At 41.7% G+C, this 15,576-nt stretch overlaps 2 protein-coding genes across 8 annotated transcripts in view; both read right to left on the bottom strand.

Moving 5' to 3' along the window:
* The window catches only part of LOC147430394 (uncharacterized), a 66,711-nt gene extending 58,568 nt beyond the window's left edge, over positions 1-8,143 (bottom strand). For 2 of the 7 annotated variants that reach the window (XR_015185785.1, XM_086494849.1), the window contains exon 1: positions 7,762-8,140. Coding sequence is in view for 3 of the 7 variants with exons in the window: in XM_086494849.1 (XP_086350975.1) it covers positions 7,762-8,089 (328 nt within the window). In the remaining 4 variants the exon portion in view is untranslated. Of the gene's footprint in view, positions 1-7,761 lie in introns of all 7 variants that reach the window. The other 5 variants (XM_086494855.1, XM_086494856.1, XM_086494850.1 and 2 more) reach the window with 3 other exon arrangements.
* A 5,111-nt stretch (positions 8,144-13,254) lies between these two features.
* Positions 13,255-13,791, bottom strand: LOC147430393 (uncharacterized). The gene has a single exon (XM_086495134.1). The coding sequence runs from the start codon at positions 13,789-13,791 to the stop codon at positions 13,255-13,257; it is 537 nt and encodes a 178-aa protein (XP_086351260.1).
* Positions 13,792-15,576: the final 1,785 nt, after the last annotated feature.

Genomic DNA, 15,576 nt, shown 5'->3' with positions numbered 1-15,576 from the left:
ATGTACATCTGCATCAGTAATAGGCTTATCTAAAACATTTTCAGAAACCCCCATAGGCTGTACATTTGCCTCATTGGAACTTACATTCGTATTTCCACCACTGAAAAGAGGCAACAAAGTGTCATAAATGTCCTGTGAGCTTACATTACTGTCTCTAGTACATGACAGCAAGGGCTGAACAGAATCTTCCACAAACACTACATCCCAAGAAACCAGAATACGTTTTGTTTGCGGATGATACAACCTGTAACCTTTGCTTTCAGCACTATAACCAACAAAAATACATTTGACAGCCTTATCATCCAATTTTCTGCGCTGCACTTGTGGCACCAAAGCATATGCCAAACAGCCAAAAACACGCATGTGCTCAATAGAAGGCTTTCTATCATGCCATGCTTCATATGGAATGATAGACTGCAAAGCTTTCGTAGGACACCTGTTTAGTACATAAGTGGCACACATGATGGCCTCAAGCCAAAAAGAATGCGGCAAAGCTTGACTTTTGACCATACATCGTGCGATTTCCGTCAGTGACCTGTTTTTCCTCTCAGCAACACCATTTTGCTGAGGCGTATAAGGCACTATACATTGGTGTTTTATCCCACGACTAGCCAGAAATGCATTAAATTCATGAGACATATACTCCCCCCCTCGATCTGAACGGAGGGTGCCCAGAGTATATTCCGAGACATTTTCAGCCATAGCCAGAAATTGTTTGAAGCACATAAAGACTTCGGACTTCGCTTTAAGCGGAAATACCCATGCATGCATGGAGTAATCATCAATGAAAGTCACGAAGTACGGGTAATTTCCCAAGGACGGAGTTTGCATGGGCCCACAAACATCACTATGCACAAGCTGCAACCTGCATGTGGCCCGAACTGAACCATCCTTTGGAAATTTAGAACGCTGCATCTTACCCAAAATACAGCCTTCACAAACATGTTTGACAAGTGCTTCAAGAGGTGGCAAAGAAGCAACCATATCAGATTTCTGCAAACACAGCAAACTGGCAAAATTCAGATGACCAGAACGTGCATGCCAAAGTTTTGCATCTGAAATAGCCCTTGAATCTGCAACAGCATTTGCAAAATTTTGTCCACACTTGTCATACAAAGTGAGCTTATACAGCCCACAGCACAAAAGCCCAGATGCAACAATTTCATCACCAAAACTCAGATCATGAACTGTACATCTATCATCCACAAATTTGACTACAAGTCCAAGTCTAGCAAGTGCGGATACAGACAAGAGATTCTTCTTGATCCCAAGTACATAAAGTGCATCAACAAGTGTAAAGGAACTGCCATTAGCAACAGTGAGCACAATCTTTCCAACTCCCTGAACTGGATAAGAGGCGTTGTTGGCACAAGTGACTGAATTCCCATGAGGGACAGACTCGAGAGAGGTAAACAATTCACGATGTGAGGTAATGTGCTTTGTAGCACCACTGTCGAAATACCACACATGTGAATCTGCAGCAACTAACAAGCATGCATCATGGACAGCAGGATTGTAAGTGCACTCTGCGCTAAATGCCCATTCTGCATCAACATCAGCAACACAGACTCCTTTCAGAGAAGACTCAACAATGGCTGCATTTGTAGTGGAACCAGCATTTGTAGTGGAACCACCCTCTCTTCTTCTTAGCCTCTTTGGCCTTCAACTTAGGACACGACTTGATCAAGTGATCATTGGCTTTACAATAATGGCAACGCATCTTCTTTTTGCCCTTATCACCAGAATTGCCAGACGAAGTGCTGCCAGCAGAAGCATTAGGAACAAAAATTTTGCCACTCGTAGCAGAACCATAGGAAGTGGCTGCATTACTGTTACCACCCTTTCTTTGAGAAGCCATAAAAGCCTGTTCAATTGCAAGCTACCTAGTCCTGTTTTTTCTGGAAAGTGACTCTTGCAACAGCAATGTGCATAATGCATCAAACTTAACAACTTCTAGATTTCCTTGGGTCATAAGTCTCCAAGTACTAGCAAAAGTCTGGTAAGAATCTGGTAAGGCATCAAGAACAGTCTGCACAAGGGAACTGTCTGAAATAACTTAACCTGCAAAAATAAGTTGCTCATTGATATCCTTGACACTAGCAAGGAAAGTGTCCATATCATCTTCCTCATACATAATCTTCGACTCCAGATCTTTACGCAGCAAAGCAATTTTAGCCTCATTGCGGCTTGCATAAAGACTTGCTAGAATATCCCAAGCCTGTTTTGTAGATTTTGCTGAACGGATGTGAGGAACAATGGTGCGCTTCACAGACAACGCAATCAATGCATGAGTCTGCGCATCCTTAACATCCCAACGAGCTTGTTCTGCAAAAGGCAAAACAACTCTAACAATTGCAATCCTTGCAGCAAGACCTGCAACATCCTCAACATCGCCTACATCCTCAGAACCAGGACGTACATCAATGCCCTGCACAATGTTCCAGACACCCTTTGACACAAGAACATGTTGCATCATATAAGCCCACATAGGGTAGTTGTCCCCATCCAACCTGTCCTCAGCAGCAAACATCTTGAACACATCTGTGTTGTTGTCAGCCATGGTAAATGCTGCACCTGATGTGAAAACTGCCCGAAAATAGGAGAAATGGAGCGGGAACAACTTGTGCTATATAGCACAAACCGTAGAAGACTATAAGGCACCTGTTATGTTATGCAGAAAACGGCATTGACAAAAATTTTGCACAAAATGACGAAATAGCCTGTGCAGTACTGCCTGTAGTGGAAACGGAGGCCGAAATGAGCCCAAATCAAAATTCTGAGTAGACCAAGCTCTTCAAGCTTTCCCAAAATTTTTGTCGACCTGCGAACGCTCGCCAAAGCTCACTGAAATCGGAGAAAGTGAGCAGGCGTATGCTGGAGCAGCTGGCGACTAAGCCCTGGAGGACGTGACCTGCTCTAATACCAATTGTTGGAATTAGGGTTGCAAAGAAACACACACAGCTTGGAGAAGACGAAGGAAGCTCAAGGCACACAATAGAGAGTGTGTTACTTAGTGTGCAATGGAAAGATTGATAGCCCTAGAGTGATGGGCGTATATACAATGCACGGGGGAAAAAACCTCCTAAAGAGGGAAAAAATGCCCCGGCGGTCCTAGTGTGTTCACACACATCACTACCACATGTATATGGTAACAGTCCACACCCAACATAATTAACCTGACACTAGAAGAGGAGCAAAGAAGGCGTGTGCTCTCTCTACATGTGAGAATTTGCAACCTTAAAGACAAAGATAATGTGGATGAAGAGGTAAAAGAACTCATGGCTTTGATGGGGGTTCATGAGCCGATGCACTCAAGAGCATGGAGAGTAGGCAACAAGAAAAATGGGAGCAAGAGGGAAACCTCGAAAGAAAGGGCATTCATCCTTCATTTTCCCTCCATGGAAGCGAAGGACTTTCTGAAAAAGAGACCAACTCTTAAGAAAACGGGCATCTTTCTCGGGGATGATCTTACCCTCTCACAGATCACTCATATGCAGGAGGTAATACCAGAGATTAGAGCGGCAAGGGAAAAACATAAGATTGCTTTTTACCGAGATGGAAGAGTGGTGATACTGGAGCCACGCTCCACACGATGGTGTGAGACCTATGGGACAATACTCAAAGTTGCTACCTGGAATTGTAATGGATCTATGCGTCTTGATGTGGGTGCTTTTGAGGAAAGTTTTAGTGGTAGAGACATCATCTTCTACTCAGAGACACATTAGGCCCCTGGGCAGACTATGCCTCACATTAGTGGATACAGACAGGAGACCGCCTGTAGAATGGAGACACGATCAGAGCACAGAGGGCGGGGCTCAGGAGAAGTGACAATGTTATTCAGGAGTTTGCAACCATTGATACATATAGCCCGCAGGGACGCGCAAGCTAGGTACATGTGGGTGAGATTGAGAGCAGAGACAAACAGATATCTTTACATTGCTATTTGCTACTTTCCCTCGAGTACGTCAGTGTATGCACCATCGAGAGGACAATCCCCCTTTTCTATTTTGGATAATGACATCTGGGAGTTCTCTAGAGACGGTGACATCATCATTTTAGGAGACTTCAATGCTAGGACTGCCCATCATCAGACAGTTTTTTATGATACTGCAGAGGAGATGTTGAGAGAGCTGGATGTTGCAGAGACTATCACAAGACGGGCACCAGTGTTAATAGAAAAGAACAGACTGAACAGACTTTTAGCACTTTAATAACAACTTAACTGAAATATAGAGAGAGACGACACGTGACACGGAGTGGTGGAATTCCACCCAGAGAGTATTGGCCCCAAACCTTGGCACCCCTTTCGTTATTTCTTTATATTGCATCAACACAGTATAAGCCGGTACTCCAAACTCTGCACCTTCTCCAGGAAGCATGCCAGAGAATGAGCCCTAACCTCATATTTAAAGGCCCTAGGCCCCAAAAGCAATTTACAGTAAAAAGCCTTCAAACTTAAAAGCATCTGGTCCAAAAGCGAAGCCAAAAAGCTGCCAACGTAAATCACGGAAATCCGTACAGCTACCACGTCATTGGCCAGCGCAAAACGCAGAAATCCGTACAACCTGCCATGTCATCATGCCAAGCGCAATTTTCGAAAATCTGCCACGTCATCAGTATTTGTGTGTGTGCGGGTCCTGCTTTATTTTAATCCTTTATGTCACTTGGGGCCCCATCGGACGGGGTCCCCATAAGTTGGTAGGACTTCTTTTATTACTTGCTCTTCTTAGGGTTTAGTCCCCTCGGCCGGCATCTGTAAGTTGGCTCCAATCTTTAGGCTTTGACACGTCAGCAGTTTGTTACATCTCCCCTTCTTGAAAGAGAGTAATCGTCCTCGATTACAGCATATCTGCAAAACAGCTCAAGTTAGTTCAAAAATTTCCGAGGGACGTTCCGAGGGACAATCAGTTTGCTCTTTTTATTAAAGAGTTAGTTTCTCCTTTTGGCTCTTTTGATCAAGGAGTTAGCTTCTCCTTTCTGCTCTTTTGATCAAGGAGTTAGCTTCTCCTTTCGTCCAGATCCGAACTCTTGATAATCCGGCGTAGTAAAATTAGCCATCACACCCAGACCGTACCGATCTTCCACGAGTGTCTTGATGCACTAAAATTACATACCCAAGCAATCTCATCCAATCAGGAATATTCAGTAGTTGGCACATCACAATGCAACGCAAATGCTTACATATGTATGTTACAAGACACAACAAACAGCGCAACTGAGCACTCCCCTGAGACAAATGGTCTGCGGTATAAAGCTACTCAACGACTACCTCGTCACTCCCCCCGCAAATAACCTAAAAAGGTCCGGGCCCTGAGCTCAGAGGACTGTACAACCAAATGCTCCCCAGTTGCAGTCTACGTCGCTTGGAGGTTCAAGCATATAACCAAACGCTTCCCAGGCATTAGCCTGCGTCGTTCAGAGGTTTTCTAGCATACAACGAAACGCTCCCCACGCATCGGCCTGTGTCGTTCCGAGGTTCAAACAATACCAAAACACTATTTCTCACTTCTCCACCCGGAAGTAAAATCACCAATCATTAAAACCAGTATCAAACCAGAGTCAAACAATTCAAATCGGTACCAAAACAGGTCCAAAACAGATACCATCCATTTCAAACGAATTTCAAACAGGATCACCAAACAAGTTCTCAAACATATTTCAAACTTAAAAAAAGCAATCTCAACATTAATCGAGCTCGAAAACTCGACTGACTTTCCATCCTAAAACCTACACCAAAAAATTAGGGTTAGGTTCATTCCATAGGGTCGTAGCCGAGCACACATGGTCCATCAGCTCTTGGACAAACAGTGTTTCTTTGGCGACGATGGTAGAGTCCCAAGATAGCAATCGCACTAGACCTCCAAGGTCATCTGCTCGTGAAGAGACATCTACTGATAGATGTCGAGAAATTTCAAGTTATAATCTGCTAGGGTTTCCATGGCAAGCATTTCAGGATACCCCACTCTACCAGAAGTTGTACTCCGCAGGAAGATGTCAGAAACCATATAACTTCGGGCAATTTTATTTTTTTTCTTGAAAGCTTGCCAAGTACTTGGAGTATGCTGCTTGGTAACTGTAGACATCAACATCTGCAAGGCACTGCTTCTGAGAAAAACAGTGACTTGAAACAAATCTGGATCCTTCTCTTGCAAGTGATCTTAATTGGCTTATGCCCTGCAAGACATGAGCGGTGAAGACGGGAGCGCGCCCGATGCGCGATGAAGTAAGGGTGGGAGTGGCTAATAAGTTCGGGTTGGAGGGTGAAGATACCTCAAATAAAAATTTCAATAGATCTGTCTGCTCTTTTAGAGGACCCGTATGCTTTCAGCACACACCTGATGCTCTGATACCACTGTCACAAAACGGGCACCACGTGCCAATAGAAAAGAACAGACTGAACAGACTTTTAGCACTTTAATAACAATTGAACTGAAATATAGAGAGAGACGACACGCGACACGGAGTAGCGGAATTCCACCCCAAAGAGTATTGGCCCCAAACCTTGGCGCCCCTTTGGGTATTTCTTTATATTGCATCAACACAGTACAAGCCGGTACTCCAGACTCTGCACCTTCTCTAGGAAGCATGCCAAAGAATGAGCCCTAACCTCATATTCAAAGGCCCTAGGCCCCAAAAGCAGTTTACAGTAAAAAGCCTTCAAACTTAAAAGCATCTGGTCGAAAAGCAAAGCCAAAAAGCTGCCAACGTAAATCATGGAAATCCGTACAGCTGCCACATCATCAACCAATGCAAAACGTGGAAATCCGTACAGCCTACCACGTCATCATGCCAACGCAATTTTTAGAAATCTGCTACGAAAGATAGAAAAAATTAGCACTATATCAACTGGTCGTAACTTGGACAAAAACTTCACATTGTGAAGTCTACATGTCCGCTATACGACTAAAAAATATAACTAGATGATTCCAGGATAAGCCCAGATTCACCATAAAATTTTTTCTTTTTTTTCTTTTTAATATGTCTCTATGGCATTGATACCCAAAGTGGACTGTAGCTCAAATCTACTGATTTTTCCTATGGGTCGGTTGATTTTGGCCTGAAAAGGACATTTATATGACTTTTTGCTTTCTTTTTTCTTTGTACACTTAAGTCTGGACATGATAAGTCTTGGCTAATGAGGTTCATAATATGCAAACCCACATAGCACACCTATTTGAAACACGAATAGTCAATGAACTTTTTGATAGGAATAAATTGTCCCCTTCTACTATTCAGTGTATTAAATTTTTGCTAAATTCCTTTCAATAGTGTGATAAATATTGCTAAATTCCTTTCAATAGTGTGATAATGTAGGCTACTTTTGTCCTTTTGCTGAATCAATGTTATAGCGACATATATTATTGAGTAATTTTCCCCTGAAAGTTTGGACATTAACATCACAGCAAAAAAAAAGTAAGGGAGGATTTTATTTTTTCTTCGTGATAAATTTCTTTGAGAATTCCTTGGAATTGATAAGTGCTGCCCTCAAAAAACTTTGAATTATTCATTACAAACAAAGAAAAGAAGTACTTGATGCTATACTCTTAGTCTAAATGTTAGCTATCACAATATGTAGCTGAAGCTTCCAGATCAAACGTAAAAGCTTCTACACTATTTTCAAGGAATAGGTTACATTTCACAAATCTAACTCAATGGTGTGATAAAGCGCATTGTCTTCCTTTAGTCTTGAATCATCGCAATGGTACCTTCCATAACCCTTTCCTTATCTGTGTAGCAACAAGTAAAGCAAAAGAAGTATACCTGCAGAGGTGTGGTGAAGGTCCACTCCAGTAGCGAGCAGAGCTTGCATGATGCGGTGATTACTGAAGGAGCGTGTGTTGCCATACGCACGAATAGAGATGGGGCCCGAGAAGCCACTGCTGCGCAGCGACTTGACGACGTTGGGTGCAATATTGGATGCAACCATCGCGGCCTCGCACTCGCTTTCGCCATCACCTTCCACGTCCGCATCCGTCACGCCGCATTTGTTGAGATCCCAGAACACGCTTACCTCTGCCCGGCTGCAAAATTCCCTGCACCGGCTATCTTTCATCAGCAGCTTCGCAGCTGCTCCTTTCCACATTGCCATCTCTTTCCCCCCTCAGTGTGCATTTAGACGTTAAATGCTGCGACGAGATCGAAAAAAAACACCCGCAATGAAATAAAAGCAGTAGCCAAACCCCTCCTTAGGGGGTGTTCCCCTAGTCCATATGATGACCTTCTCGGAAAGACTCACCAAAGTTGTAGGTAATTTTCAAAAAACAAGTGATAAAATCACAAGGCCTGCCAATAGATAAAACAAATTAAGAACATGGAAGGGAAACACAAATGCGCAAGGACGAAAGTCATATTGTTTGAGAAAGTGATTAGCAGATTACATTACAGAATGTCGGTCTCAATGAAGGGTTGAAGAGTAGCAAAATTGCGTTTTTTCAGGATAAAGGTAGGCATAGAATATGAAAACATGGTTTTTTTTTGTGGACAGGATGAGGGAAGGGAGAGATGACGGAAAAAAGGGAGGGAGGGAGGTATAAGAATCATTTAGGAATGATTAGATGTGTGGATGAATGATCGGACCAGAAGCAAAACCGTGTGCCTATGATGAACGATGCAGGGGGATTTTTAATCCAAACATGATCGAGCTTTGAGTTGTACACAGTGGTCACATCATGAATTTGTTGTGTGTAGTCATGTGCTTGGAGCTTCTCCTCCAAGTAACGATATTGATTGTTTGTGGGCTCATTGTCTACATTAAAGTCTCCCATGATGACACTCATCCGTGTAGAATGGGATTGTTGCAGCAAGGTATAGAGTTGTGTGACCAATGCGGTTGAAGATGTGTTTGGTGATTTGTAGACGCATATGATTTCCCAATCAAGGTGTTCATGAATGGCTAATATAACTTGAATGATTTCTATTCCTGGAGCTAGAAATGTTTTTGCAAAGTGGAGCTTGATGCTAGGCTTGTAGTAGATTGAAACACCTATTTTGCTATGGTGATGGACATGATGAAACTTTAGTGCAAGATCATTGGAAGGATTTTTCTGCTTTGTTTCTTGGAGGCATAGAATATCAGAACTTGTAAAATTCAAATCGTCTTTGATATGTTTGAGATATTTGTGACTAGAAACGATGTTCAATGATTGAATGATATGATGTGTGTGTTTGTATGCGAATGGAAATTTTGTCAAATACTCCCATTTGGCATCATTGTTGAGGCGGTCAAGCTCATCAAGCACAATTTTGTCGACTTTGATTTGAGTTGGATGAATCGGATTGAGAATGTGGAGGTTTGATGGATGTTTGATGCGGGAAAGAGCTGTGTAAACCAATCCATGTGAGTTTATTGATGTTGGATCAAAGGCTACTATGCTCATTGTCAAGCATTGTGACCTATGGATAGTGCGTGCATTCGCTGCTTGTATTGGAAACTGAGTTCGAGAGACAGTGTTCAATGCATTTTTACCAACTTGAAATTCTTTTGTTGTTTGAAAAATTGGTGTCCACTGAGGGCCAATGGGAATCGTATTAAGGTGTTGGTTCACATGTCATTGTTTGCAGCCTGTTGAGGAATCAAAAAACTCTATCCATGCAATAGGGCAGTTAGCTCTACTGTCCACAAGCTTCACAATTCCATTTGCGCCATTCACAAGACCGTCGGAAATATCAATATTGCCACCACAAAGTTCAACAATCATTACTGCTTTGAGCTCCAAGGTTGAGGACAAGCCTGCTGTGTTTGTGGGTTGTTTGGAACAACTAGGTTTTTTGAGCAAGTTTTATGGTGGTTGTCTCTCGCATGGATTATGTATGCATGAGTAGGCAATTCCTCAAAAACAAGTCGATTATGTGAGTCTTTCAAGTTGTTGGTGAAGTATAAATGGGGTGTTGTCAATTTGTTAAAGACCTTGTTGGTATGGTTGGTATTCAAGAGCAACAAATCCTCGGTTGTGTGTTTTGCTTTGCGTATTCTATTGAGAATGGCAATGAAGTCATTATCTGATTGACGCATTGTTTTTGTGAGCTCGTGGCATTTTATATGGGTGAGCCAGAATGAAGACAAGAGCAGTTGCAGAGAATCCTGTGGCTCGCTAAATATCCAACAATCTCGAACCGGGCTTGCTTGACACAGGTCATCGCAAAAGATGACATCTAGACCACCGAATGGCTCTATGTGATTGTGCTTGATTGATCGTAGCCTTATGTCTATGATACGCAAGAGTCTATTCCCAATCAAAGATGCCTCATCAAACACAACAAGCTTGAGATTTCTATACAGTTGCGAGAGCTCGGCAAGGCTCTCAGAAGAAAGAGAAACATTTGGTTGGAAGACAAGGGGCAAACGCAATGCTGAGTGAATCGTTGTCCCTCCAAGGTTGAAAGTTGCTTTTCCTGTATATGCCATTAGCAATGTTGAGGGAAGATGTACATCTAATTCAAGGGAGGCATTGTAGTGACGAATCAAGCCTTGCACGATTGTTTGCAAAGTGAAAGTTTTCCCCGTTCCTGCACCACCAGTCAAGAAGAGATGGATTGGTTGAGTTGGTTGCAAGCGCTTTCTAATTATAATGTCGTCAAAAAGGGAACGTTGCTCGATGTTCAACTTGGACACAAGGGAGTGATACTCCTCATTGCACAATGCCAATTTTTGAAATGTTGGTAAGGATCTTGTAGTGGGCTTGCTTGGTTGAATATCAAGTGCCAACTCATATTTGTATGACTCTCCGGGCTTAGATCTTGAGGATGAGGGCAATGAAAGTGTGTTTGAGGTTACTGCACGTAGTTCGACCCTACAATATTTTTGACGATTGTCATCTATAATTGCATAGTTTGTGGTAAATTTGTCTTTCCAACAATCAACACTTGTCTCAAAGGTTTTCTCATCGCCGATAAATGGAAGGAACAATAAGCAAAGCTCATGAAAATGCCTCTCTACATCCTTCTCTAGAATGAAGTTAGCATACCGTATCACTCGAGGGTTCCTAGACTTGCGGGTAGAGCCACACACACATCGATAGTTACTTGCATAATCAGCCAAACATATGTGTGCAAGGTTATCTGGACGATGGGTGTACTTGGTGACAATATCGTCAAAGAAAATGTTAGAATCGTTAGGCTTCAAAGTATTCAATGCAGCTCTTCTTTTCAACAACAATGTGCATTGGCTTTCGAAATTTGCATTGACGAACACAAATTGTCTACTCGCACTATGTAAAGGCAATGAAAGAGAAATATATGTGGCTTGTTGTGATGACATCTCTTGTGTATTGATCAAAGCACCACCAATTTTTTTCAACCGATCCAACGTTGACGCACTTGTATTCTTGCAATCTTGCAATATGTGCTTGATTGTTTTGCTTGTGGTCGAATCGTTTTTAGTCATGTATGATGTGCAATATGCAACAGCGCCATGGCCATTGAATATAAATTGAATGTCAATGTTTGCATCCCATAGACTACACAACTCTTTATTGAAATTGTTTGTGTAAATGTCTTTTGGATGTCTTTTCAAGAGTAGTGTTGGCTCTATGATGTTCACACAAAGGGACTTAATGTACACTTCTTCAGTCATTCCCAAAGAGGTCAACCATTCATCATATGACACTTTTGAATCATGTCCAAGAGCAAGCAATTGTTCGTCAATGCACTTTTTGCAGGCTAACAATGCGTTTTTCTCCGTTTGTGCCACTGTGGCTGGATATAGAATCATAGTTTCTCGAGAGGGTGGACGTGGGAAACCAAACCGGCAAAAGCTTTTACGTTTTCTGCATGTTTTACGATGGTAGTGGGCTTGCACGGTTCGAAGAGACTCTTCTAACAAATTCTTGTCGGTAGCAATATGTGTGTCGATAAAATGTATTGTTTCATTCTCCGGCGCTATACCAAAGAGAGGTGCATGTTTTACCCAAAGCAATCCATGATCATGTTGACTTCCTCTATTTTGAAACTCGGTCACAAAAAAGTAATCCGTCAACTCACCAAGATGGCATTGTTGCGTTTCAATTCCGTTTTCATTGCTTGAAATCTATGGACATAGTATCGCGTTGTTCAGAACGTACAAGTGCACGAATGAATGAGGCTTTGGTTGGGTAATCTGTTTCTTTAATTTGAGGATTCAATGCACACAAACATTTTTTCAAAGGGTCCCATCTTTGCTCAACACATGAAAATGTTACAAAGAAAGTCGGCTGGCCCAATTGACGAATCATTGCAAACACGTTTCGCTTAAGCTTCACCTTGTAATCGATTGAAGTACGTAGTGATTGGAAGTCGTGGTACCCTAGCTCGGATGAAAGTAGCTGCTCTATGTTAGTGCTAGCTTGAACATCTTTTGCTTGCAATTGTTTGACACAGAGTTTTCCCTTGCGTAAGCGCACCCATATAGATCCAAGCACTTTCGCAATAATAATTTTCATTGTTTTGAAGAATAAATTTTTAATGTTGCTTGCAAATTGTCTATCCACATTTTTAAGCTCCCATTGTGCTACTTTTTGGTATTTTTTCTTCGCCAACACATGATACTTTCTTCTTTGACCAAAAAACAATGTTGGGAATGACAACTCCTCACAAGATTCATCATCGAAAATGCTCAGAGGGCTGAATCCTTCACAAGGTGCTATACTTGCAACTTGTGAATTATGGTCCACAACTTGTTGAGCGGAGTAAATACCGTGCACCAAAGTGTCTGTAGAATCATTATCGTCTTCAAGATCTTCTTGATGTGGATTGCGACACACATCTGCATGGATTGTGAAACTAGATTACCAAGACATATCGATAGAAACACCATGCTCAATGTACAAGGAAGTGCTCAATAGGTCAACCAAAGCTTGAAGTACACAATTTGGCCGCACAATGCCACTCAAGTAAGCATGATCATAATCAAGCTTACGCTTTATCTCAACTAGAATTGAAGCTTGATCACTAGACAAGCGTGGTAACACTCTTTGTACTCGCGACAAATCTGCCATTACATTCACAATGCTTCCGCGTAAACCAAATTGACCTTCGAAGTTGAGTTCTCGAATTTGTGCGAATGGTATGCGCAATGATACAAGACGACTCTCTACTGAATTCAACCTTTCTACACTAGATATTTTGACACTAAAAGTCATCTCTCTTCTCGTGCAAAATAGTGGTTCCTCTTGTTTTTTCAATTACACTAGATATTTTGACACTAAAAGTCATCTCTCTTCTCATGCAAAATAGTGGTTCCTCTTGTTTTTTCAATGCGACCTTGCACGGGTGACACACTCAAAGCACCTTATCGTCAACTACCGCGATTGATTTTATTTTTTTGAGAAGCAATAACTCCACCTTTGACATGCCATGCAAACTTTGACGAAACATAAGTGAACCACATGAAGCACAATCAAAAGAAGGGGTATCCTCTATGATCTTCGCATATTGTGAAGTTCTACTAGATGAAACTATAGAGATTCTTTGATGTTTTTGAGATGACTTGGACATATTGTAAATTTTGGTTGTGACTTGCTTAAGCATAAAGGTGTCGGGATATAGACTCAAGAAAATAGATGCAATTTGCTGAGCAGCAACAGTATGGTTTTCGACAAGTGAAGCTAGAGACAAACTAGCCTCTTTAGTCCATACACATCGTTTACGTTTAGGTTGATCAAAACCAGCAGGAAACCATAAAAAATCACCATGCAAACTCAACACGACCAAAGATGACAAAGTGGATGAAGATGGACAGTCATGTGCAGCAAAGGAGCGAACTTCCCGCATAACCTCGCCTTGGTAAAAGTAAAGTTTACACGCAGCAGAAAACATCCTGCACATTATACCAACCAAGTGTACGCTTAACATCATTGAGGATTGGCGACTAGACAAGAGAGAGATTTTAAATTCTCTTTGATCAAAAGAGGGCGATTGAAGACTTATGATCCAAGGCTGCACCCAAATTTTCAAAATGTCTTCATTTCTGAATGCTATTTGCTCTATAATAACATCAACTACTTTGGACTCAAGAGATTGCAACGAGATGCTCAAGTTTAAAAGATGAAGTAAGCTTAGCAAAACATCTTTTTTGCTCAGAAAGTTGCATATAAATATGGGATCAAGGTACAATCTTTTACTTTCTGCCCACAAAGTGAGATCACTTGCCATTTCACAAAAAGTATAGTGTAACAAAGAGCAACACAACTAAGCACCTTTGAAAGCAGTAACCTGACCTGACTTGTCAATAGTGAACCAACCAGCCTTCTTAATGTTCAAGAGTGAAGATTTTAAATCCACCAAGCTTTGCTCAAAGAGATGCAGAAATGGACGAGAGAATCCAAGTACGGAGTTGACTAGAGCACCTTGTAAAATAACACCAACAGCCTCTCCATCTTGAGGATATAATTTGGCAGGTAACACATGTTGCTTATTGATTGTAGATTGTCTTCCACATGAGTAGCAAAATGGATTGCTAGCTTGGCGGCTTACATTCAAACCTTTGCATGTGCCACAAGAGAACTCCACATCCAAGCTGTTCACACTCACAATCTCCAAAGTTCCAAACACCTACCAATTTCACATTTACCAATCAGGATTAAAGCGATTTTGATTTGATATGCAATAAAAAATTTACCTTTTTCCCAAAGCCTAAATTCGAGACTTGTTTATGCAAGTAATTTTGAAAGACATCATCCAATGAAGGAGGCAATGGACACAAGATTGTAGCATCGACAACACTTAGAGTGTTCGACAGGTGCTTGAAGACGTTGATGTTACGAGCAACACAAGTGTAAAATCCCTTTTCTTTAACCTCGTTGACCATAAGTTGATAGTCAAGGCACCGTGTTGGGACAAACAAAAGCTGCCATAAAACAAGTCTCAGGAAAGAGATATGCACTATAAATTTAAAGGCTAGCCAACACTTACACTAGCTCGATCACTTGTTGGCCGACCATCTGCAATAGTCAATCGAAAACTAGGAGTGCCATCACTTCTAGTTGCATTCTCTATTTTGACGACGATGAACGCAACTGTTGCCACCGACTCATTGGCATTGGAACTTTGGGCCAACAGCTCTTTGATCTTCTATTATGGATAAAGGTAGAGGCAACACTCAAAAGGCTTTGCCTTAACAACCAAAGTAGTTGCATCTGCATACAAAGCCCACAAACAGGTACCGCCGTCTTTTGCAACAGCCCTTTTACACATGCCCCCTCGATGCGCACATAATCATGGACAGCAAAGGCCTCAATAAAGTCTGAGAGGTATATCTCAGTCACAACAAAAGTCACAGTATGGCGAGATTCTCTGTCAAGGAGGTCTGCACGTAGGTATCTACCAAAGTTAGACTTGGGTATTTTATAAGTACCATACTTACAGAGCACTTTCCCTTCTAATGCAAATCTAAAATTTGCAGTCTCTGACAACTCGGAGATAGCTAAGTTTCTTAGGGCAGGAGTTATGGCTATCTGTGAAGAGAAAGATTCAACATTTAGCTCATCTTTCTCTTCGCCTATATTTTTTATGAAAGGGGACGAGAATGAGGTATTTGCCAAGCACCTACTCGCCTTACCTAAAAAAAACAATTTGTGTGAGCAAAATACTCTATCAATCAAC

This window comes from Adiantum capillus-veneris, chromosome 22, assembly GCF_014529385.1.
Source record: "Adiantum capillus-veneris isolate H3 chromosome 22, ASM1452938v2, whole genome shotgun sequence".
Lineage (NCBI taxonomy): Eukaryota > Viridiplantae > Streptophyta > Polypodiopsida > Polypodiales > Pteridaceae > Adiantum > Adiantum capillus-veneris.
This window is presented reverse-complemented; position numbering and strand designations above follow the sequence as displayed.